Genomic DNA, 22,227 nt, shown 5'->3' with positions numbered 1-22,227 from the left:
GACATCAGTGTGACTTGAAGCAATGTTTATGTTATTGTTAAAAACGTTTATCCTCATGTATTACTATTATCATGATTGTTAGAAAGAAAGTAGTAATATGCAAAGTTTAATCCAATCATGAGTTTTTTTTCTTTTTCAAACATCATATCCATAGTCTAACGACAGACAGCAACATTTTCAATGTTTTGACAAAATACTGTTGCGACAGAAAGAGGTGGTAAATATGCTTACGACACAAGATACTATATGCACTTCACGAAATAAAAGAGGTTAAATTTAATGCAGATATATAAATGCTACAAATATACTAGTGTGGGTAGGGCATCCCATAATGATTGTTTGTTTACCATTATACTTTGGATTCAATCCATCCTAATCTGGAATAGTTTCTTGCGATAAAAGTTAAATGAGCTTATTTCACATACAAAGATGTTTAAGAAGGAAGATAACCCTTTTGGTAATTTAAGAGGAAGCCCATTATATATGCGTCATAAAGCCATAAAGGTCGATTCTTTGGTGTACTGGAGGAGGAAGGTAGAGATTCAAATGGCATGACAACGTGTAATACAACTATTGGAGAAATCTATTTGTGACTTTCAGTGGTCGTTTAATGGACTGACAAGGCCAAAAGAGAGGGGGCCAATGACTCAGACTTTGGATTTTGTATTCAGTGCAATGATGCGTAAATGTTAAAAGTTTTACTTAAATACTAACTTTATACCTAAAGTAAAATACCAAAATAAAATGCATGTGCCTTGTAGGGTTAGTGGAATTGCCTCTCTTTAAGGCTTTTTCTTTCTTTTGTTTTTCCAAAATCAACTCGTTCATTTTATGTTGAGTGGCATTTGGTCGACATATCTTGCAGAAAAGGGAGCCGTTGAACTCCATTTGTAATGCGATAACAATCTTTCAAAGTACAATTGATAAAACTAGGTTTAAGAAGAAGAAAAACCTAATTAGTTTATCTTTTAGACATAAAGAGTACAACCATGTCATAAACTACTGAGATTTTTGTTAGTTTAGAATGTGAGGTTGGATAAGATGTTGAAAATGGAATTCATACTTTATTAGGTCTTAAGGGTTAATTTCTGTACAAGTTATGTAGCATATTCTCTGTACCTTAGAAAGTTATAAGTTACAATGATTGCACATGACAAATTACTCCAGTTATCCACTAAAGGGCCACTTGCTTTAATATAAACTTATCTATTTCGAATTTTAGAATATCTTTTCGTTTTAAGATACTTTAATTCCCTCAATACTTCAGAATCCAGCCGAATTTAAACACACCTGATCTATTTCATCGGCTCACGACCAGTCTTGTTTATGAATTTAGTAAAAACAAGCACTATTATTTTTAGCAGTTCGTAAATAATTCTCATGAGCTCTATTTCATTGTCATGGCAATATTCTAATCAAACGACATTGAACGGATTAAGAGGCTAACCATTAAACGTGGCTCTTATCCCTATGTAGAAAAAGTACATTTTGAAAAAGGAACAACCCTATGAGTCTATCTATGGTTCTATGCATCATATACTCCTATGAGTCTATCTATGGTTCTATGCATCATATATAGGATGTAATGTAAGTTGGATAATTGATGAGATCACGGATAATTTCCGATAGTAAATCAGTAATTATATGTTTTTGGTAATTTTAATATCAACTAAACAATTCATTAGAGAAATTTACGAAAATACTATGCTTAACTTCTAGATAAGTAGTTGAGTTTTTGGTCCCTTGTTTCTCAGTGTGATAGTAGCCAAGTCCTGTTCAGAGATCACAAATATAATTATTGTTAGATTAGACTATAAGCATTTTGAAGCCCAACTCTTAATTTGTTATCATTGGTATAACCAAACAACGCTGAGCAAACGTGACAGGTACATGAGAATCAATGACAAAGTCATTATTGTGAATTGGGAAGCTGATTTTTCAAAACCACAAGGCTTAATACGGGTTTTGACTAATACATGTGAAAAACAAATATATTTACCAATGGGAACTCGAATGTCAAAACAAGACTAAGTTTCTCTCCCCCCCAAAGAATATTCAGACGAATGAACTATACAAATGCTACGAAAAACAAGGGGAAAAATGACACTAACCCTTGGTTAATTATAATGACAAAAAATGGTCATTCATGATCTAATCAATGTCAAGCACAAGGATAAGACCGGTGTTAATTGACAAAAGAGAAAGGTAATGCATCTCCAATAATTGGTGTGCCCACTAATTCAAATCACTAAGCCTGGATTTTCCTTTAATTACACAGAAACTTTACTTCAAAAGTAAACTAACAGGAGCTCCTTTTCTTTAACACATGTCACATTTTAGTTTTTGTTTTCCTGGTGTTTAGTGGCCTACTACTATAGTCTCCAGTAGAAAAACCCAGCACAGTCTGGATTATTCTGTCATTCACTTTTTTCTAAATACATTAATAGTTTCAAATGTTAATACATTGTATCATCGTCCATAACGAGAAGGAACCTACCCTAATACCACTAAGAGCTAATCCTAAACATTTATGAAAATATATCAAATCAAGTAATTACCTAAAATGCTTCACAGGCTGGACTTTGCATTGAATTTGTCTGGCCTAATATACTTAAAAAAGTAAGGAACAACTTGCATAATAATGGACACAAAATCCAGCACATGTCTTGGTAAGATCTAAAACCTATAAATTTGAGAAGCAACAGAAAACAAGGCATGCCAAGTATATGAAACAGAGGTCAGGATGGAACGCCTCAAAGTAGATTAGGACCAAGAGACATAAATGCTACAGAAGCCTATGTATGGGATCTGTGATGCAGAGAAGACTATGCTTTTAGCTAACACGGGTCACCATGATTACAAGATCAAATGTCATATCACTTGTGCCAAGAGACATAAATGCCACAGAAGCCTAAGTATTGGATCTGTGATGCAGAGAAGTATATGCTTTTAGCTAACACGAGTCACCATGATTACAAGATCAAATGTCATATCACTTGTGCCAATAAAGTGTAACGGATCATCGTTGGTTAGGAATGAGACTAACCAGCAGCTTACAAGGCCCACTTGCAGACTCACTACCGTCACCCTACTACTAATGGATCGTTTAAGACCACTTGGTTTGGGCTTAGCATGTGCTTAAGTTTAAAAATTCCTATCATAAGGCCTAGGAAGTTTGAATTTCACCAAATAAGACTACTCCACTGAGATATATGCACTACTCTTCTGCTAGAGAAATGTATGGTTCATTAAATTCAAAGAGATCTGTATACTCTAGAAATAAAAAAAAAAAAAATTAGAACTGTTCGAAATATGTTAATAGTGATGAAGCTCTAGAGATACTACTAGCCAACTCAAGATAAATCATAAACAGACAGCATAGATTATGAAAGCAAGTCAGTATGCAACCTCAATTCTATGCAACAACATTGGTACTGGTGTTATTATCATGCTATGAAAAGGAAACAATCATCAACTTAATAAAGGTATCAAATCTAAAGTGAGTCACCTTACATCCATGTGAAGTGGTTTGAATTGAATCCTTCAAGTTGGAAGTGGTCCATAGTAAGCAATCTTCTCCCCTGACCTGACGGAGACCACAATCGCAGCTAAGACAGCCCAAAGGATACAAATCAACAGCACAATGCGGTGGGATTTGCGAGTAAGAACTCCATCGATCCATTTGCTCTCTTCAGATTTCTCAACTGAACAGATGAACTTCTTCAGGTCACTGATCTCCGCGCGCAAGGACTCCACAGAAGCAGGCAAGTCGACGATCGACTGAATCCGATCAGCGTCGATGTGAAAATCCTTATCAGTAACCGTCGAAACTGGAGACTCATCAGCCGGAAGAGAAATCTCTGGCGTTGATAATAACAGGTCTACGCTCGATCCTTGCACAAAACTCTGAGATAAATAAACGTAAATCCAGATCAACATACAGTAACTGAAACACGGTATCGCTTCTCGAATTGTTCTTATCCGTTACTAAGCACACATCAAATCGATTCAATCGCAAACAGTTAATATCTAATCTGAACGGATCTTAGAATCTGTAAAAGCAACAGAGCAGAAAACTTCGCGACGGAAACGAAACCTAGCTAAAACGCTAGAGGAACCGTACCTCGGCTTCGGAATCGGAGATCGCGCCGGAAATCTGAGAGATCGGAGTGAATTCCACCGGCGGATCCTTCGTGCTTTCCACTGATACGTCGGAGAAGGTCGCGCTCTGTCTCTTCTCCGTAACCTTTCAGTCACAGAGAAAGGAAATTACGGCGGAGGAAGAAGAAGAAACAAAATGGAGATTGAAGGATTGATTAAGTTAAAAATTACCTTGCGATTCTTCATCTCAGGATCCTTGATGAGTCTCTTCGTTGCAGGATCAGATGAGCGCGCAGAGTTTTTCCTGGGAATTTGAATTTCCTTCATCTCTCTCTCTCCAGAGCGGTTTTCAAATTTGGAGTTAAATTTTTCGCAACTGTGAAACATTTTGAGCGGAAGATATTTGTAGTAAGTAAGTAGTACGCTAGTTTAATGGGCTTAATGGCCCATAAATATTTAATTAAGGCCCAGGCTAAGAAGATCGACCTATTAAACCGACGGTTTAGTAGTTGAATCGGAGTCCGGTTCGGTTTTGTTATCGTTTAGCCTTTAGGGTTTCTAACACTGAAGCTCGGAACACTATCGAACCTCTATAGCCGGAGTCTTGATTCACCGAAACTCAGAGAAAGAGAGGAGAAGAGTTAGAAGGAATGGAGGGAGGAGAAGAAGCTGGAGCGGAGATAATGGTTGATTCAAAGGACTTACAGCAACAAAGCAAAGCTTTAGACAAGCTTACCGATCGCGTCGAGGATCGCCAGCTCGATTCTAATCGTGTTCAATCGGTATGTTGCTCTTTCGTTCATGTACATAGAAATGATGAATATTATCCCCTGATTAGTCTTCAAATTTTGAGCTCAGTTAGTAAAAATTTGATTGGGCTTACAAGGTTGATGTACGTGTTACAGGCTATGGCTTCGATTGGTGCTTCTAGGGAGGCTGATCTGAATGCTAAGAGATTGAGGTAAATACTATAAGATTTAGACTGTATATACCAAATGTCTTATGCAATTTGCTCTCGGGCTGGGTACACGTGTGACCAGTAGAATGAACCTTTTTGATTATTCACATAATCACATGATTCAAATCTAAATATAGTATTGGCGCCAGATGTTAATAGTATTGTAATAGTATAACTTACGGGAACTTTATATGCAGGGAGAAGGAACTGGCTTCTGTTAAGATCAATGCTGCAGATGTTGAGCTCATTGTAAACGAACTCGAGGTTAGCTTCTTCCTTTTTTCCATCACTAGCTGAAACAATTCTTTATCTGGTGGCTGTGTCCTAAAAGTTTGAAGTTTTGTCAAACATTGTAACGAGCAGCTGGAGAAGAATGTGGTGGAGAGAACACTAAGGGAGCACAAAGGCGATGCAGTTGCTGCAACTAGGGAATTGCTTTCCCGATATCCTCTTTGATCGATTCAGTACCTGCTTTACTTCTTGCAGTTTCTTTTGTGTGTGAGAGTAAGGTGTCCGATCTCATGTTTGAAGTTTCAGTGTTAAACTTATGAGATATTATTGCAACAATGGCACATGCTAAAGCAAAACAAAAATATTAAGTTTTAACATTAATCCGATGTATCTGATAATTGCTAGAAAAATCCTTTTAACACCAGAAGTAAAAAAAAAAATTTCCCAATGATGTCGCAAGATTCACTCACAATTCATCTGTACAAACCATCAAGTGGTTTTACCATGCTTGATCGCATCAAATATATATAATAATAACAATATGCAAGTATACACTCTTGCACACACTCAACGAGTGCATATTCAAGCAAAGTGACATTTTTGCAATAAATCCCTTTCACGTACTTCCTTCTAGCCTCCCCACCAAAGAAAAGTAGCAAAAACCAATCACCACAATTACACTAACCAACCCTGAGCCATACGTTTTGTTTTTGGCCATTTGTGTAATGACCTAAACACATCACTTCTTCCTGCCTTTTGAACCAGTCCCACAATTCCAGTGGTTGCCCTCAGCTCACTAGACCGGTCTCCTCCACGTTGTAACTAAACCCACCCATTTTTAACTGCTCAAAAAACAGATCAAATTCTCTACCTTCGTTTGTTTTCATGAACAACTTTCAGTCTTAAAGCGGCGCTTTGAGGAACAAAAGAGTCCACTTTTGTTCACTTTAGTTGTCCTTGAGGGGGGAGTTATCACGTAAGGCAGCACGAGTAGCTTGGAGCTGTATTGTAGACTTTCTTTGCATCTCTCTTAGCTTATCCATCAGTTCTTGGAACGTGGGTCTCAGCGTCGTATCGCTACAGTGTTTGACAAACCAAAATAGAAACATAATATTATTGTCAACATGAGCTTTGAATAATGTCGAACATCAACCACCAAAGGAGAAAATTCCTCTAGCAAGGATAATGTGTATGTGAAATGTACCTGTGCCAACAGCTCTCCATTAATGCGATCCATAAGGGATCAATGTCCTTTGGAATTTCCAGCCTCTGGTTCATGAACCCAACAGCTCCGATCACCTGCACATTTTTCAAATAAGAATTTCTTCTCGTTAGGCCCGTGTATGTGTACGGAAGTGCAGCAATGGGAACATGAAATCAAATTAGCAGAGATGTTTCCAATAGATCCCTATAGAATGGCTAAATGTATGCAATACCACATTTTACGCGCACGTTTACACATTACACCAAGTATAATGGTTTTTATGGTTCTTATAGAGTTGACGTGAATTATTAAACAACTTAGTCTATAGATAAATTTTGTTTATTATTGGCTTAATTGATAGAGCAGAAAATGTAGCCTATAAATAAAATTTTCTCAAGTTTGAGAATTTTAGGATCAGTTGGTAACCAGAGACGCTTTCTTTTCGTACTTCTATCTATAAAAGAAATGATACCTGCATAGCGTTGAGAGTTTCCCATGGGATCTTCTCGGTGGCAAGCTCCCAGAGTACTACTCCAAAGCTGTAAATATCAGACCTGTATCAATGATTTAAGAATAGCTAGTTAGCATTGAAGGCTAGAAGAACAAGTAATCAAAGAGAACTTAACCAAACAGAACACAAGAATATACTTCTCATCAGCAGACTCGTTTCGAAGAACTTCTGGTGCCATCCATTGAGGCTGCAGAACAGGTAAAACAGCAATCAAAGATTATTGTCAGATGTTGGCTTGTAAGTTAGAATTCAAATCGAACAATAGACTAGGGTTGAGTACCGTTCCCTTCCCGGACTTGGTGGTTAGGTATGTCTCATGCTTGATACGCGAAAGACCAAAGTCAGCTACCTGTTAAAGATGGCATTGTAAGTTGAAGATGTTTCTAGTTCCTTTACCAGTTCAGTCACACAAAATAATAAGTGTTTGTTTTATGCTCCGTTTTAGAAAGCGATACACAATTATTATGAAGATGGAAAGTTATTGTCAATTTGGATTATGGGAAAACAAATGTATCTCAAGATGCATATCTTACTTTAACGGTCCAGTTCTTGTCTACCAGCAGATTTGACGACTTCAGATCACGATGGACGATGGGTGGACTACAATGGTGAAGATAATTCATACCGCGAGCCTGTGTGAAGAGTCATATAATGATGAATGAGATGTACGGTGACTTGAGTCAAATAGAGTGGCAAAGAAAGACACAAGACAAATAGAAACAACTAATCAAACAGAGCATCCTTAGAAAATTGTCTACGTCCAATCGTCAAATGATCATCGAAATGGATAATGTCAACTGAGTGTAACTAATACTCACAATGTCCAAAGCCATATGGATACGCCGCCTCCAATCCAGTTTTGACGCATTCCTCTGTAGTAGGCGAAAGAGACTTCCACTGCAAATAGTTATTTGAATCATTAGGAGGATGGTTCAGAGCCATGCTTGCAGGCTGAAAAGCCCAAAGAAGTGAGATTAATACTAAAAGGGATGAGAACAGACCGTGGAAGGAACTCGGACACTATACACAGGCGTGGAGGCGAGGTAACAGCTCCCATAAAGAGCAGGACGTTAGGATGTCTAAGTCTTTTCATCAAAAGTACCTTCAGAATAAAACAAAACCAACATAAATAATTAAGGATTTGGATTGCGCTGTTTTCAGACATGATTTATTATTTGGTTCCGTGCAGTTTGAAAGTGAGCATTCTATGGTACAGAAAACTGGTGTAGTTGAAGAATCAATCTAAGTAGAGTGATATGAAAGACAGAGGTTAGATGTTGCTTCTACTAATAACAAATAAAATGTCAAATGTCTTTTGTCAAAACTACATTCAGAGCAATCATTATTGGCAACGGACTAAAAACAATACCTCTTGTCTAAAAGATTGTATAACGTCTTCCGAGTATTCTTGCTTGGAAAACACTTTAACAGCTACATCCTGCGGTAACATACCAGCTCTCAATAAGACAAATCTTTAAACTTGCAATTTTTTAAGCTATCAGGGAAGCTTTTATAAATATACGAAAAATGCATATTATACAATATAACGACTAGCCAAAAACTTACAGATCCAAACCAGAGACCGTGGTAGACGGTTCCACATGAACCTGTAAAATGGAAAAAAGTGCATGTTAGCATAACGGAGGCAGAATACCACATAAAATGTAAGAATGATGTGTCTGGCAAACGAAATAATCTGTTTAAGATAATAGGTCACCTTGTCCAATTTGTTCTCCAATTGTCAAATCATCCCATAAAATTTCATATTCCAGGCCATCACTATCAGTATCATCAATCTTGTTCATCACACTGCTGCTGGTACTTCCGCAGCTACTAGCGCTGCTTGTGCTGGTTGCATTTAAAGAGGATGACCACAAACTACCTCCCTCAACATTCGTAGGCTTATTACGTTCTAAGGCAATAGAAGATGGATTACTCTGCTGAATCTTATCTTTCCCTTGACCATTCTGTACCCAAGGCCATACAGAATGACTTGGCTTTCCTTTTGAACCTTGCTCATTCCCTTTCCACGGCCATGATAAACCTTTCTTCACCATCCATTCTTCAGCTTTTGAGGAGAGAACCTTATGGATCGCAGGCTTTTCATCGCTCTCATCACTGGAATCTTTAAACGGTTTCGAATGAAACTTTTCTTCACTACATGTGAATACACCAAACGGAGACTGCACAAAATCCCCTCTTGGTGTGCTGGCACCACTTGATGCTGCATCGTCCCTGTGGTCAGATGCTGAATGATGACTATCCCCACTGCCACCCTCAGAGAGTGTAGCACTACTCTCACCTGCTCGCATTTTCGACCTTACCTTGTTGCTCACCTTGGTCGCCTGCAATTTCAACACTAGTCAAAATACAGAACAGCAAAAAAAAAAAAAGAGGTACGAATAATATAAAACCAACAATTAAACTAACCAAATTTGATATCTTCGACGCTATAGCACTTTGTATAGGCTGTTCAGAGTCAAGGCCAAGTTTCGATATAACAGCTTCTTTAGAGTCCAAACCAAGCTTCGACGCAAAACTATTCCTGGCAGGCGCAAAGCTCGTTTCACCTTCACCTTCTTCTCCCGCCTTTAACTTAGCCAAAGAGATCCTCGGGTTCAGATACGGCGCCGTGTTACTCGTGATGCAAATGATCCCTATCAGAGTCCCGTCATCGTCATAAAACGGGGAACAAGTAGTGACAGCCGAAAACCTCTCCCCTGATTTACTCTTGACAGGAAACTCCCCCGTCCAGCTCTCCCCACGGACGCAACGCCTAGCGATGTTCATAGCGAATGCAGCGTCACGATCGTCCGCGATAACGTTAATTGGATTCTCTCCGAGTGCTTCCGCTGCAGTGTAGCCATAAAGCTTCTCCGCCATAGCATTCCTGAAACAAATATAACAGATTACAAAATGAACAATGCAGATACCGTCAATGCATGTTTGTTAGAGAGGAATCGAAGAAGAGGAGATGAGATGAGATGAAAAAAAATGGTTCAGTTATTCTGTTACAGAGAGCAGTTACTCTGTTTATATATATATGCGGAGGAACCGGTTTAATTACATGGAACTATACAATCCCGGTTTACTCTGATACTATACCAAACCAATCCTCCAGCGATTCACAAGATCTAACTACTACTCACCAGAAGATGATTCGCATGTTTAGATCGAAAGCGTGAACAGCTTGCGCCATCGACTGCAAAATATTCAAATACTGTTTATCGCTGAACTTCCCAGCCGACGGTCCTCCGCCGCCGCCGCCTACTCCGGCTCTCAGATTGATCGGACCTTGGACACGGCTGTCCTTACGCAACGGCGAGGCGTGGCGGAACGAGGCGGCGCCGCTCTTTCTCCAAGACGGAGCTCCGTCGACGTTTCTCCGCGGCGGGCGATGCGGCGACACCGAATGCGATCGCTGACGAATCTCCGTCGAGACCTTGAGCCGCGACATCTCCTGCTTCAGATGCTCCTGGTTCTCCTCGAGCTCGAGTATCTTCTTGAGCAGCTGCTCCGCGGGTGGTGTCTCCATTGCGATTGAGTTGAATCGGGGGAAGAAGAAGCGGTTAAGGAATGGTTTGACTATCGATTGAGGATGTATTGACTCTCTCGCTCTCTCTCTCTCTCTCTCTCCTTCTCCTCTCTCTAAGCAGAAAGGTAGAGAAAGTTTTTCTCTCTCTAGAAGAGAAATGGAATTGAAGAAATGGTCAACAATAATGGAGGAAGCTTTCTTTCCTCCTCGCTTATCTTTGCTTCTCTTTTGATTCGCTTTTCTCCTTGTACACTTTTTTCAATTTATTTAATTTATTTGTTTTACTATTTTGTACTTATTCTTGATTCTATCTCCATTTTCCATTTTTGATAAAAAGTAGCATTCAATTATAAAAATTACCAAAATAGCACACATTTTATAAGAATACAATCAAAACATAAATCCTAATCAATAAAACCAAACCCAAATATAAAATCACAAAATGTGTTTTTATTTTTATTAATGTGAAATTTTGAATATTTGTGTGTGCTAATTTTATCATAAAACATGATTTAGTGCTATTAAAAAATACTTCTCTAATCTTGCCGTTGATTTATTTTTATTTGTATTTAATTTGAACATATTTTATATACTAGATTGCTTGTAACATTTTTTTAAAGGCTAATAAGTGTTCCAGAAAAGGAAATAATAAGCAACAAAGAAATTGACACAGGTTGATTTGTTCCCATCTTCTTGGGGGTCTTATGTTTTTGTGATCAAGGTTGTGTCCTGTTTTGTAATTCTCCATTCATGTATCACAGTTATAACTAGGATTGGATTTTTTAACCTAGATCCGAAAAAATGAATAGGAAAAATACACGATCCGAAATCGAACCGAAAATTCATAAATATTTATTAAGTCTAAATTTTTTATACCAAAAAATCAGAACCGAAAAGAACTAATCCGAATAAACCGGACCCGAAAAACCTGATCCGAATAGATCTGACCCGAATAGATCTGACCCGATAAAAACTGATTCATAAAAACATGAATATCCAAAATTATGTTTTGTTGTGTTCTATTTTTTATATTTTATTTTATGATTTAGTTGTAATATTTTTAACAACCTTTGTTACTATTTTGTAACATTTTCAAGTAATACGAAACTTTAAGTGTAAAATTTATGTTTTATTTTAATTTTCTATAGTTTATTTAAATTATTTTGTGAAAATTTAGATATATATAACGTATTTTAACTAAATTCGATGGAATTTGAGTATTTCTTGTCTTTTTAGGATCTTAAATATCCGAATCGAACATGGATCCGATACGGACCGAGAAAATTATAAATATTTTACAAGTATTTTAATTATAGATCCGAAAATCGACTCGGACTCGAGAAAAAACATCTAAATCCAGATCTAAAAATTTAGAAGTACTTATTAGATCTAAATGTTTAGGATCCGAAGACCCAAATCCAAAAGGAACCAGCAGAATCCAAAGATCCGAAAGCTTAGGACTAGTTATTATTATGAGTTATGATTAAGAACAAATATATGTAAATTTGATGAAGTATTACGTCGTTAATGCTCATGTTTCATTTGATAAGCATTTTCTATGGTTAATGCTTCTATGAGGTAGCATGCACACTCATTTTCTTAATTATTGGATTTGCTTTTCCATATACAGTAAGAAATCTCTTGGATTTTAAAACTAGTTAATATTGACTGTATATATACATGATTAATGTGTTTTCTGTAAACTACAACATAATAATACTAGAGAAAGTTATAGTATAGTTACTAACTTACTATAGTATATAGTGTGTGTTGCAATAGTACAATTCTAGTTAAGATATGTATGGTCGTTTTGTTCTTATATGGTCGATACATTCTTATGAATACGAGTATATATACGTGTACAGAGTAGGTTTAAAGGCGCTTCTTATTTGATTTTGCAATAAGACGAAGTGTTTTTTGTTAACTAGGACCCACTAACATGTTAATTAACTCAATCTCTTTGATTAAGCACTAAAACACATGTTGTTATGTCACATATTTCTCTGTAGTTAAATTTAAATTTCTTATCACATCAATATCTTCTTTTCTTGTATATGTGACGTTGAAATCAGGATATAGTTTTAGAGAGAATAAAGTGTCCAACAACAAGTGTAGTCAGTCCAAGTTTAAACTAATTAATACAAAAAACGTGACAAAACTACCTTTAAAAACGAAGATTAATTACGAGACATAATAATGAAAACAATGTGTTTTCGGTAAAACTATGATAATATATTTTACCAAAAAAAACACAATGATAATATAACCAGTTGAATCATGATCAAGAAGCTTATCAGAATAAAAGGATTATTAATTTAATACAAAGGCTTGACTTAGAATTGGTGAACGTGGAGACACAGAGAGAAGAGAAAGAGGAGGTTGGCACTTGGCCGGTTCTAATTTATTGGTAGTCGACAATTTGATGGTTAGGCAGACAAGAACAAAAGTTGCGATCACTCAAAGAATCATCATAATACGTAAGAAAGATATATGGCGTGTAGAAGACTTGTAAATTGTAGTCTACAAGTGCAGATGTTCTTCCACATTCTTCTTCTTTTAGTTTTCTATTTTACATGCATGTTTTTTCTTTTGAAAAATCTATTTTACATGTTACCTATAATAATCCGTACTCTTTTTTTTACCTTGCATGCATGAATGTAATTTATCAATACTGCAATATATACACCCGCGATGATGACTTAGGGATACAAATCTCGTGTTTGTGTTGATATTGATTAACTAACTATAAAATACAAACATATCTAAATCACTTTTCTCAAAGTTAACACTTTAAAGGCTCAAATTTAAAGTTATAACAAATAGATAAATAAAAATCATTAAAATACTATGTTTACAAAAAAAAAATCATTAAAATATTAGAAGTTTAGAAGAAAAGTGAAAATGAAAAGCAAAATAAATTTGAAGTCGCCGCTTCAACTACATTAATATTGCAATCTCTTCCATAGACTAATGTATGTCGGCCAAAATATCAGCAACGTAACTAACAACACCTTTTTAAATTGAAACCACATATCTTTATATTCTTTTGTTTTGCTGATATCACATGTTCTTTATTAATAAATGCTAACTTGGAATAAGGCGGCATATTTTTGTTAGTATTTGGATATTGCTGCATTCAAGTTATTGGTTTCTTTAGATAACTAAAAATTATTGCAAAAAGAAGTATGATCCATTCAAAATTTAGATTACAGATACGTAAACTGTTTTCTTGGCACCCTTTATTTGTATTTGGTCGCAAATTTTGGTTTAAATTATTAGATCGAGACGTGTTAGTTAAATAATAATAGTATAGATTTAATTGAAACTAATTTAGAGGAAGAGGAGAAGATATATGAATTATTGATCAGGTAAGGCCGGCACTAGTAGCTTGGAACTGTATTGTATACTTCGTTGATCAGGTAAGGCCGGCACTTAGTCTTTCCATCAGTTCTTGGAATGTGGGTCTCAGCTTTGTTTCGCTGCCGTGACATCCAAGTCAAGGAGAATGTAATATTTAAAGATTATGTATGCTTCTAGCAAGGATTATGAGCCAATGAATCATTTAATCTACCTGTGCCAACAGCTTTGCATTAATGAGATCCAAAGAGGATCAACGTCCTTTGGAATTTCAAGCCTCTGGTTCATGAACCCCACAGCTCCAATCACCTGCACACATCTCAAACAAGCATATCTCTTTGTATTTGTAACACATTCTTGTAGGTATAAGAAAATGATACCTGCATCGAGTTAAGAGTTTCCCATGGGACCTTCCCGGTGGCAAGCTCCCAGAGTACTACTCCAGAGCTGTAAATGTCAGACCTGTATCAATGAGTTAAGAGAAGCTTGTTAGTATTGAAGGCTAGAAGAACAATTAATCAAAGGAACCTTAACCAAAGAGAATATACTTTTCATTAGCAGGCTCATTTCGATGGTGCCCATCCATTGAGGCTGCATAACAGTTAAAAAGTATATCAAAGATCATTTTGAAAGGTTGAATATAAATCTAAAAGAGTACTGTTACTACTGTAGACTAACTACCGTTCCTCTTCCTGACTTGGTAGCTAGGTATGTCTCATGCTTGATACGAGAAAGACCAAAGTCAGCTACCTGTTAGAAAGATATATAATCAGTTTAAAGATGGAAACCAAACGTATTACACAAGATATACATGTTACCTTAACGTTGCAGTCCTTGTCTACCAGCAGATTTGACTGACTTCAGATCACGGTGGATGATAGGTGGACTACAACAGAGAAGATAATTCATACCGCAAGCCTATGTGAAGAGTTATGTAACGTGATGTGTGAGATGTACGTTGACTTGAGTCACAAGACAAAATACAAAGAGGACTACGCGCAATTGTCAATGATCATAGAATTGGAATACTCAGATGTCTAGTGAACGTGTAACTGATACTCACAATGTCCAACGCCATCCGGATACGCCGCCTCCAATCCAGCTTTGATGTGGCACTCTGTAGTAGACGGAAGAGGCTTCCACTGAAAATTGATAAGAGCTATATGGCTTGAAGACCTGAGAGCAAAAAGAAAGTGAGAGTAGTGACAATGAGACCGAACCGTGCAAAGAATTCAGTGATAAATGTTGTTTTCATACATTAGAAATCTCAAACTTAAGTTTGCTATTTCAAATGTTGAACTAATTAAAGGTCAAAAATGATAGAAGAATAGAAACGGTGGTATAGCAGAGTTCAAGGCTATACTTAGATCATGGATTTTAATTGAAGAATACGAATGGTTTTAAATACATTGAGAGAACGGTAACGTAAGCTGACGTGTTTGACTGTCCTATATTATCGCAAAACCTTCACAACATTACAATCCCATCTCTCTTAAAAGATTATTTGGTCTCTTTTAGCTTTCCAAGAAACCCAAATTTTTTTTCCTCAAAAGGGAGGAAAAAATAGGTTAAAGAAATATAATGGAGTCGAATAGAACGTTTTGGATCATCATGCTGATCGTCACGGTTTCTACTTTGGTGGAGACCAAATCTGTGCCGCACAGAGATTCTCACGCTGCGAGGTCTCTGCTCTCTGTCTCTCCACCTTCAGAGTCTCCATCTCCATCACCAGCTCCGGGTCCTGAAGTTGAAAAGACGATTGCTACCCCTGCGAGTTCTCCTATAGAGATTGATATAGACTCTCCCTCGCCGTCACCAGGGGCTCCTGCTGATTCCATCTCTCCAGCTAATGCTCCATCGATGAGCTCTCCCTCGCCGTCACCAGGGGCTCCTGCTGATTCCATTTCTCCTACTAATGCTCCAACGACGAGCTCTCCCTCGCCGTCGCCAGAGGCTCCAGCTAATGCTCCAACAACGGACTCTCCCTTTCCGTCAGAAGAGGTAGAAATGGATTATCCCGAGGCTCTCGTGGACTCAGCTTCCCCTGCTAATCCTCCGACGGAGATGGAAATAGACTCTCCATCTCCGTCGCCAGAGGGCCCCGAGGAAAGCCTCGGTGCTCCTTCTGGGGAAACACTTGTGAGTTCAGCTAAAACTCTTCTGAAACAGACAATGTTATCTCCCGAGATCAAAACCATTTGCAGCAAAACAGATAACTCGGAGCTATGCGAATCTTCCGTCGCTCCTCTGTTAACGGCTGCCGTGAAACCCGACGCTTCCTCCGTCCTTGTTCTCGCCATTCAAGCTTCCATCAACGCTACCAAAGCGGCTAAACCCGCCGTCGACAAAGCAGCCGCACCCGATTGCCAGGAGCTGTACGATGACGCCGTGGCTAACTTGGAGGACGCGATTAACGCCGTCAATGAACGTGACATTGCAACCGTTAACACTAACTTGAGCGCGGCGATGACGGATTACGGCACGTGCAACGACGGTTTCGAGGAGTCTGGTGAGCCTAACCCGTTGGCTGACATTGCTGACAAGCTTCACAAGATGGTTAGTAACTGCCTAGCTATCTCTTCGTTGATCAAGTGATGATTAATATACACGGCATTACGTTTTTTCAAATCTTGAGAATATTAAAACGAAACAAAACTGTGATGTCACGCTATCTCTCTACGACGTTGTATTCATAAATATATTTAAAGAGATCGATGTGAAGGTTTTAGGCGTTATGCTGTAACGATATTTCATGCATCGATTTATATCCTCGTTGTTATATTTGTCATAATGTGTGTGTGGTTGTGGATATTGAGTTCTCGTGAAACAAAGTGATATATAATTGTATAATATATGTAAACTACATCATGGTGTCCTTCAGAGTTCATTCAGACAAACAATTTTTTCTATTTAATTGCTAGAATCGTAAAACATATTCACCAGGATTAGATCGAGGCATAAGTTAATGGAACATTGGTCTTGGCTCCAAAAAAATTTGGAGGTTTTTACATAGGTATCAGTCCTCGTTCTCGCCAAAATTTGGGTATCAGTCTTCGTTGATAATTACTAAAGTCTCCTGGCAATCGGGTATCAGTCTTCAAATTTTGAAAAGAAAAATTTACTAAAGTTTTTTTAAAAAATGTTTCAAACCCCCAAATGTTCAGAATCCCGGTCTTGATAATTATGTAAATATAAATCTTTAGTTAGTATGTAAAAAGAGCTGTCAAAAAAAAAAGGTTACTATGTAAAAAGAAATCTTTAGTATGAGAAGGAAAAAAAACATTACTGAAATCAAGTACTTCTTTTGTATATGAACATGTTTGTATGGATAATTCAATTTAATGAAATCAAGTTGACAAAAGGAAAAAAAAAACATTATTGGGTTCATGTAATTGGGCCTGAATATTGAGGGCCCAACCCAAAACAGTAACTATTAATCGTTTTAAGCTTTACTTCCGACAAGGAAACGCTGTCCGTCTCGCCGGCGACATTTAAACGGGGAGAGGCAAGGCAAGGAAGTGACGAACAAAAAAAAAGGAAAAAAAAAAAGAGAAGAAGAGAGAAAAAATGGAGGAGATAAAGATTTGGGAGGCTAAACATATCTTCCACAAATACCCTTCACTTAAAGCCAATCCACACAACACTTCATCTCTTTCGAGACCCTTCTCCCTCTCCTCCTCAACTCAACTCCATCTAGGGTTTTTCCCTCTCTTTCTGTCTCGCCGCGCGTAAGCTCTCTTCCTCTCTCTCTCTCTCTCTTTTTTTTTTCACTCGAAGAGTTGGTGTTGATGTGAGATTCTCGTTTTTTTTAGGATTTCTTGTCGGAATAAAACATTAACTGAGGATGTGTTAGGTTTGGTTTAGTCTCTGGTTTCTTTCTTCTAAGTGGCTATATGTACTTCTCTAGTTTCACAGTTCCATTGGTTTTGGTGTCTGATTCCTAAAAAGCATGTAGGTTCAGTTTCAAATCATTCTTTAAAAATATCTCGGGCCAAAAAAAACAGAACTTGAAGTTTAGTTTTGTCTGAAAATTGCTTTTTGAGTATAATACCTTGGCAACATTGCTATTGTTCAGTTACTTCGTGTATTATCAACTAACTAACTCTGGCTTTCAGTTTATTCTTTTGAAGGCTGTCTTGAAATTTGAAGATAATGGAACCAGCGGCCTCTGAAGGAGGTTCTCCTTCTACTTTAGCTGGATTCATGGATAGGAGAAAGAGAAGCCCTCTGATTCGTCGACCACGAGATGTTAAAGAAAGCTTTCATAGTGTCACCTGTCCGCCACCGTCAACACAGACAAACGTTTCTCCTAGCAATGAAAGTAACCCAACTTTGAACACATTGAAACTGAAGCTTAAGCTTGGAAGTGGTGTTACTCGTACTATCCAAACCAAGTCAGAGGCGAGTACTTATACCAAAGCCACGGTAAAAAAAAAAAAAAAAACTCTGTTAATAGTAACGCACTGTTTATTATGTGAACTTGTTTCATCCTTAATGTTTGAGAATAATGTGCAGGATAAAGGGCAGAGATGTGTGCAGAAAACTATGTGTCTAGGAGAGATAGACCGACCTAGAGTGAATCCCTCTGATGCTGTTGTTGTGAGAGGAGCATCTATGTCTGAGAAGAGAAAACAAGGTCTTAAGAAACGTTTATTAGATCCAGAGGAAGACAGGGATGATGATGATGATGATGATGATGGAGATGAGGAGATTAGATACCTTGAAAAGCTCAAGTCTAAAAGGGCAAGGGACCATCATCATGCTGTAGCTGAAAGGGATAATCTGAGGATGGGAACAGTTGATTCGTTTGCGGAAGGATCAACTAGTGGAAAGGTTCCTACTACACGTACTCGAGCTCTCCAGGCTGGAAAAGATCCGTTTTCTACCCTCGGGTCGGGTCCTCTTGAGTTTCCTGATGGCTTACCTTGTCCCTCCTCTAAACGTGAGTTTGCACATTTGTTCCCCTTTTTAGCACCTGACAAGCTGTGAGTGCTGCTGATTCTGTGAACCTTGAACTATTATTGCAGGACAAAAGCAGAAGCTTTCAGAGGTAGAGCAACAATCCAAGAAGGCTGAAGCTGCGCAGAGACGGCGAATACAGTCAGAGAAAGCTGCCCAAGAAGCTGAGGTTAAATTTCAATACATTTTTTTACCAGTTCGTTTCTAGTGCCAACACAATCCTGATGACGGTCTGAACCATCTTCTTTGTCTTATTCATTAGGCTGAAGCTATCAGGAAAATACTGGGACAAGACTCAGGGAGAAAGAAGAAAGAAGAGAAGATTAAGAAACAACAGGAAGAGCGAGCTCAGGTAACCTAAAAACAGCAGATGCCTCTTTTTCTTTTCTTTTTTTGTTTCTCTCAAATCATTTATTATTCACAGGAGAGAGCTACAAGATCAAGCACACTCCCATCAGACACTATCAGAGTGGTTATCGGTCCGAGTGGAACAACTCTGACGTTTTCTGAGGACATAGGTCTTCCTGATATCTTCAAGCCGATTACTCACAGGTTTAAGCAAAACTTCTTCTAAGTATATTTATTATTAGAAACCATGGAACGTGTGAGGTTTTGTATACTGTGTTATATAACTGTATTGGATGTTTTCTGTAGTTATCCTCCTCCGCGTGAGAAGTGTGTGGGGCCAAAATGCGAGGAAGCATACAAGTACAGGGATTCAAAGACGAAGCTACCACTGTGTAGTCTCACTTGTTACAAGGCTATTCAAGAGAAGATGCAACAACAACAACAGCCTTTGATTCATTGCTAATTGCTTAACTGTTCCTTTTTTTGGGTCAAAATGTACTATTATGGACACATTGTTCAATGAAACATGAAGTTTGGATTGCTGTGCTTTATATATATATGACTTTCAGTTTAATAGTAATCTTGATTTTTTGTTTCGTTTTTTAAGTGGTGTATAAACTGATCATCAAACTTTCATATGAGATGAAGACGTTAAAAGATTAATATTAGCTTTGAACAGAAAAAAGAAAAAAGATTTATATTAGCTAAATCTGCACGGACATTTTTTACCTTATTGGGCTTTTATTTGTTGACCTCATACCTTTTAAAATTCGGCCCATATGATGATGAAATTAATAAACAGTAAAACAAAAGAAAGTGTGGCTGCTGGGATTCGAGCCCAGGTCTCCACGGCCACAACGTGGAATTCTTACCACTAAACTACAGCCACTTTTGAATACTAGTAATTAGAACATTTATTTATACTATTACATTATTGCCATACGGTACAGCTCTTATAATCTGCTTTGTTTTCTCATGATTTTGGTTGTGGCTACTAATCTTACCTTCCATTTGCTTTGATTATGTAGAGTAACTCATTTTCATTTGTAAATATACAAACAAAATCTAAAAGCAACACTTTTGGCTGCATATACCAAAACAACATAACACTCGTCACTTTGTCAAAATACAGCGAAGAGAGTGGAATATCCACGAAACCACTAGGAACTTGAATTTAGAAGAAAAAACAGAGTTAGTTGCTGATAGACCATATGATGTTTCTTACAATATGCAATTTTGACAAGACCAGAGACTTCTAAGTTTTTTTTTCTTTTCCAAAAGATGAATATATAAATAAAACCGGCTGCAAACACAATGGAAGAAGAAACCTGTTACCCTCTCAAACTGGCGCTCTCTATACATTTCTTCTTCTATTGGTTGTTGATTGCAGTTTCTCATGGTCTCCTCCTCAGTCTTTAACATTGAAGGGTTCTTTTATAAGCCACCCATGAGTGCCTTCCGTCCACAGCCAACTAACAAGTCCAGAGTGTTATAACCTCAGGATCCATTTACAGCCATTTCAGGTGATGATTTTGGAGCAACTACCACTGATTCTTCCCCATTTAGCTTCTTTCCATTGTCTGATGTTCCCTGTTCTGAACTAGAAACTCCATCATCCTTATGATTCTTCTCATCATCCGAACTGCTGCTATTATTCTCTTCACTACTTCTCGATTCCCCAGGTTTCCTGGTAACAATAGACCGGGATGCAGATCCAGCGGTGCCTTGACTTTTCTTTGCAAGCACTGCATGGCTCTCAACGTCGGGCACAGCACAGCAAACACGTTTTTTCTCTTTTCGGTTTTTACCCAGTCCAGTCGAGGTTTCTTGGGAAGGCTCTTGTTCTCTTTCTGCGAAAGGGATTTGCGTTTCAGACCCAGGAGCTCGCCTTCCTCCTCCTCAGAGACTTCGGGCTGTTTCCTGGGAGGAGGTTTATAGTCTTCATCATCTTCATCGTCCTCATAGTCAACCAAGCCTCCAGACCTCGGCTATACCGTTTATACTCGGAAGCATTAGACAAAGTAACTACATATTTATAAATTTTCATTTTAGACTACTATTACCTCGACGAAGATGGGCTTGCAGCACTCCATTTGATATGTGAGGAGGCTTCGTTGCTCTTTCTTTGCGTGTTAGAAGCAGGTTTTTCCCTTTTGTGTATTAGAAGCAGTGCGGGCGGAATCTTCTTCATCGCTGTCAGTGTTTAATGTGTGAGAAAAGTTAAAGCAGAACAATTAAAAATAAAATGATCAATCCAGAGACAAAACCTCTCTTCATTGAAATAATCTTCCTCCTCTTTTATCCAATGCACGGTCGTCAACTCTTCTTCTCAGATCAACCGCAGCAGCAGTGTTTTGCGGTACGGCGCTTTCTAAGCACTGAAGACGCATATGTTAAACAAAGATGCACACAGAATTTCAAACGTAACAAAAGTCAAAAGATCCAGAAGGAAATACCTGTTCATATTTAATCTTAAAAGCTTGGATAGATGCCAAGCACTGGAATGGGCCAGCTGGTCCCAGAACGTATCAACTATGTACTTGAGCAACAGAGTTGCATTTCCCTACACACAATAAAACAAGGTCACTAAATACAGTATTATCCGCATTAGATAAGCAAAAGGGAGGAATGATGGATAAAAGAACCTTGCGTATGTGCTCAAGCAGATCTAAGACTGCCAGAGTTCAGCAGATTTGTACCGGTTTCCATTGGCAATGAAGACATCTATTATCGGTTTCAGCACGTTGTTCTTAACACGTAATTCTGGACATGATCATCCTGCAATAGAAATACATTTCACAATTACGTCATTTTTTCTAAAAAACATTCATCTGATGAGCTCTTTTGTAGTCATGATGGGAAATCAAAGTGTGTCAGTGCAGAAGCAACTTAATCTATTATAAAAGCCTTTGATATGCTACCTACCACTTCCAAGAGCAACTAGGATAGCAAAAACATGATTAAATATGACTCATTCTTTTAGCTACATGGAGCATTTAGGAACTACTTAAAATGGCAAGTAT

General features: G+C 37.8%; 5 protein-coding genes, 1 non-coding gene and 1 pseudogene across 9 annotated transcripts; 3 read left to right on the top strand and 4 right to left on the bottom strand.

Annotated features, from left to right (window-relative positions):
* Positions 1-1,619: 1,619 nt before the first annotated feature.
* LOC108812441 (protein SINE3-like) lies at positions 1,620-4,720 on the bottom strand. 3 transcript variants are annotated; one of them, XM_018584698.2, is made up of 5 exons: positions 4,588-4,720; positions 4,333-4,477; positions 4,124-4,246; positions 3,509-3,906; positions 1,620-1,772 (listed from the first exon to the last, which is right to left on the bottom strand). In XM_018584698.2, the coding sequence occupies exons 2-4, from the start codon at positions 4,426-4,428 to the stop codon at positions 3,544-3,546; spliced, it is 582 nt and encodes a 193-aa protein (XP_018440200.1). In that variant the 5' UTR covers positions 4,429-4,477; positions 4,588-4,720; the 3' UTR covers positions 1,620-1,772; positions 3,509-3,543. The 3 variants fall into 3 exon arrangements, with proteins under 3 accessions (XP_018440200.1, XP_018440201.1, XP_018440199.1); XM_018584699.2 differs by having other exon boundaries at positions 3,514-3,906; XM_018584697.2 differs by lacking the exon at positions 1,620-1,772 and having other exon boundaries at positions 3,362-3,906.
* A 27-nt stretch (positions 4,721-4,747) lies between these two features.
* Positions 4,748-5,671, top strand: LOC108812442 (uncharacterized). The gene is made up of 4 exons (XM_018584700.2): positions 4,748-4,883; positions 5,007-5,062; positions 5,257-5,323; positions 5,423-5,671. Exons 1-4 carry the CDS (start codon positions 4,752-4,754, stop codon positions 5,513-5,515), a joined length of 348 nt encoding a protein of 115 aa, XP_018440202.1. The 5' UTR covers positions 4,748-4,751; the 3' UTR covers positions 5,516-5,671.
* A 47-nt stretch (positions 5,672-5,718) lies between these two features.
* On the bottom strand, positions 5,719-10,788 carry LOC108812440 (serine/threonine-protein kinase BCK1/SLK1/SSP31). Its single transcript, XM_018584696.2, has 13 exons — positions 10,155-10,788; positions 9,436-9,895; positions 8,723-9,350; positions 8,572-8,612; positions 8,375-8,443; positions 8,007-8,107; positions 7,824-7,902; positions 7,539-7,637; positions 7,286-7,354; positions 7,143-7,192; positions 6,967-7,048; positions 6,495-6,589; positions 5,719-6,367 (listed from the first exon to the last, which is right to left on the bottom strand). The coding sequence occupies exons 1-13, from the start codon at positions 10,538-10,540 to the stop codon at positions 6,238-6,240; spliced, it is 2,289 nt and encodes a 762-aa protein (XP_018440198.1). The 5' UTR covers positions 10,541-10,788; the 3' UTR covers positions 5,719-6,237.
* Positions 10,789-13,767: 2,979 nt separating this feature from the next.
* LOC108807522 (serine/threonine-protein kinase EDR1-like) lies at positions 13,768-15,384 on the bottom strand (annotated as a pseudogene).
* Positions 15,377-16,676, top strand: LOC108807523 (vegetative cell wall protein gp1-like). The gene has a single exon (XM_018579808.2). It carries the CDS (start codon positions 15,479-15,481, stop codon positions 16,490-16,492), a length of 1,014 nt encoding a protein of 337 aa, XP_018435310.2. The 5' UTR covers positions 15,377-15,478; the 3' UTR covers positions 16,493-16,676.
* Positions 16,677-17,367: 691 nt separating this feature from the next.
* On the top strand, positions 17,368-19,805 carry LOC108807032 (uncharacterized). 2 transcript variants are annotated; one of them, XM_018579269.2, is made up of 7 exons: positions 17,368-17,625; positions 18,028-18,322; positions 18,413-18,839; positions 18,925-19,025; positions 19,119-19,208; positions 19,281-19,408; positions 19,511-19,805. In XM_018579269.2, the coding sequence occupies exons 2-7, from the start codon at positions 18,050-18,052 to the stop codon at positions 19,665-19,667; spliced, it is 1,176 nt and encodes a 391-aa protein (XP_018434771.2). In that variant the 5' UTR covers positions 17,368-17,625; positions 18,028-18,049; the 3' UTR covers positions 19,668-19,805. The 2 variants fall into 2 exon arrangements, with proteins under 2 accessions (XP_018434771.2, XP_018434770.2); XM_018579268.2 differs by having other exon boundaries at positions 18,013-18,322.
* Positions 19,806-20,021: 216 nt separating this feature from the next.
* Positions 20,022-20,093, bottom strand: TRNAH-GUG (transfer RNA histidin (anticodon GUG)). Its single transcript has one exon. It is a non-coding gene; the product is annotated as a tRNA-His (tRNA).
* Between the last annotated feature and the right edge of the window lie 2,134 nt (positions 20,094-22,227).

This window comes from Raphanus sativus, unplaced genomic scaffold (genome assembly GCF_000801105.2).
Source record: "Raphanus sativus cultivar WK10039 unplaced genomic scaffold, ASM80110v3 Scaffold1424, whole genome shotgun sequence".
Taxonomy (NCBI): domain Eukaryota; kingdom Viridiplantae; phylum Streptophyta; class Magnoliopsida; order Brassicales; family Brassicaceae; genus Raphanus; species Raphanus sativus.
The sequence above is the reverse complement of the archived record's forward strand: the minus strand, read 5'-3'. Positions and strand labels throughout refer to the sequence as shown.

Excerpts from the sequence above, each read along its gene's own strand:
- LOC108812442 (XM_018584700.2), top strand. The coding sequence starts at position 4,752 with ATGGAGGGAGGAGAAGAAGCTGGAGCGGAGATAATGGTTGATTCAAAG. Across the intron at positions 4,884-5,006 it reads ATTCTAATCGTGTTCAATCG|GCTATGGCTTCGATTGGTGC; the intron begins GTATGTTGCTCT and ends TACGTGTTACAG. Across the intron at positions 5,063-5,256 it reads CTGAATGCTAAGAGATTGAG|GGAGAAGGAACTGGCTTCTG; the intron begins GTAAATACTATA and ends CTTTATATGCAG.
- LOC108807032 (XM_018579269.2), top strand. The coding sequence starts at position 18,050 with ATGGAACCAGCGGCCTCTGAAGGAGGTTCTCCTTCTACTTTAGCTGGA. Across the intron at positions 18,840-18,924 it reads ACCTTGTCCCTCCTCTAAAC|GACAAAAGCAGAAGCTTTCA; the intron begins GTGAGTTTGCAC and ends CTATTATTGCAG. Across the intron at positions 19,409-19,510 it reads TTCAAGCCGATTACTCACAG|TTATCCTCCTCCGCGTGAGA; the intron begins GTTTAAGCAAAA and ends TGTTTTCTGTAG.
- LOC108812440 (XM_018584696.2), bottom strand. The coding sequence starts at position 10,540 with ATGGAGACACCACCCGCGGAGCAGCTGCTCAAGAAGATACTCGAGCTC. Across the intron at positions 8,108-8,374 it reads TACAATCTTTTAGACAAGAG|GTACTTTTGATGAAAAGACT; the intron begins GTATTGTTTTTA and ends TTTATTCTGAAG. Across the intron at positions 6,368-6,494 it reads ATGGAGAGCTGTTGGCACAG|CGATACGACGCTGAGACCCA; the intron begins GTACATTTCACA and ends CAAACACTGTAG.
- LOC108812441 (XM_018584698.2), bottom strand. The coding sequence starts at position 4,428 with ATGAAGGAAATTCAAATTCCCAGGAAAAACTCTGCGCGCTCATCTGAT. Across the intron at positions 4,247-4,332 it reads CTGAGATGAAGAATCGCAAG|GTTACGGAGAAGAGACAGAG; the intron begins GTAATTTTTAAC and ends TGTGACTGAAAG. Across the intron at positions 3,907-4,123 it reads TCTCCGATTCCGAAGCCGAG|AGTTTTGTGCAAGGATCGAG; the intron begins GTACGGTTCCTC and ends TATTTATCTCAG.
- LOC108807523 (XM_018579808.2), top strand. The coding sequence starts at position 15,479 with ATGGAGTCGAATAGAACGTTTTGGATCATCATGCTGATCGTCACGGTT.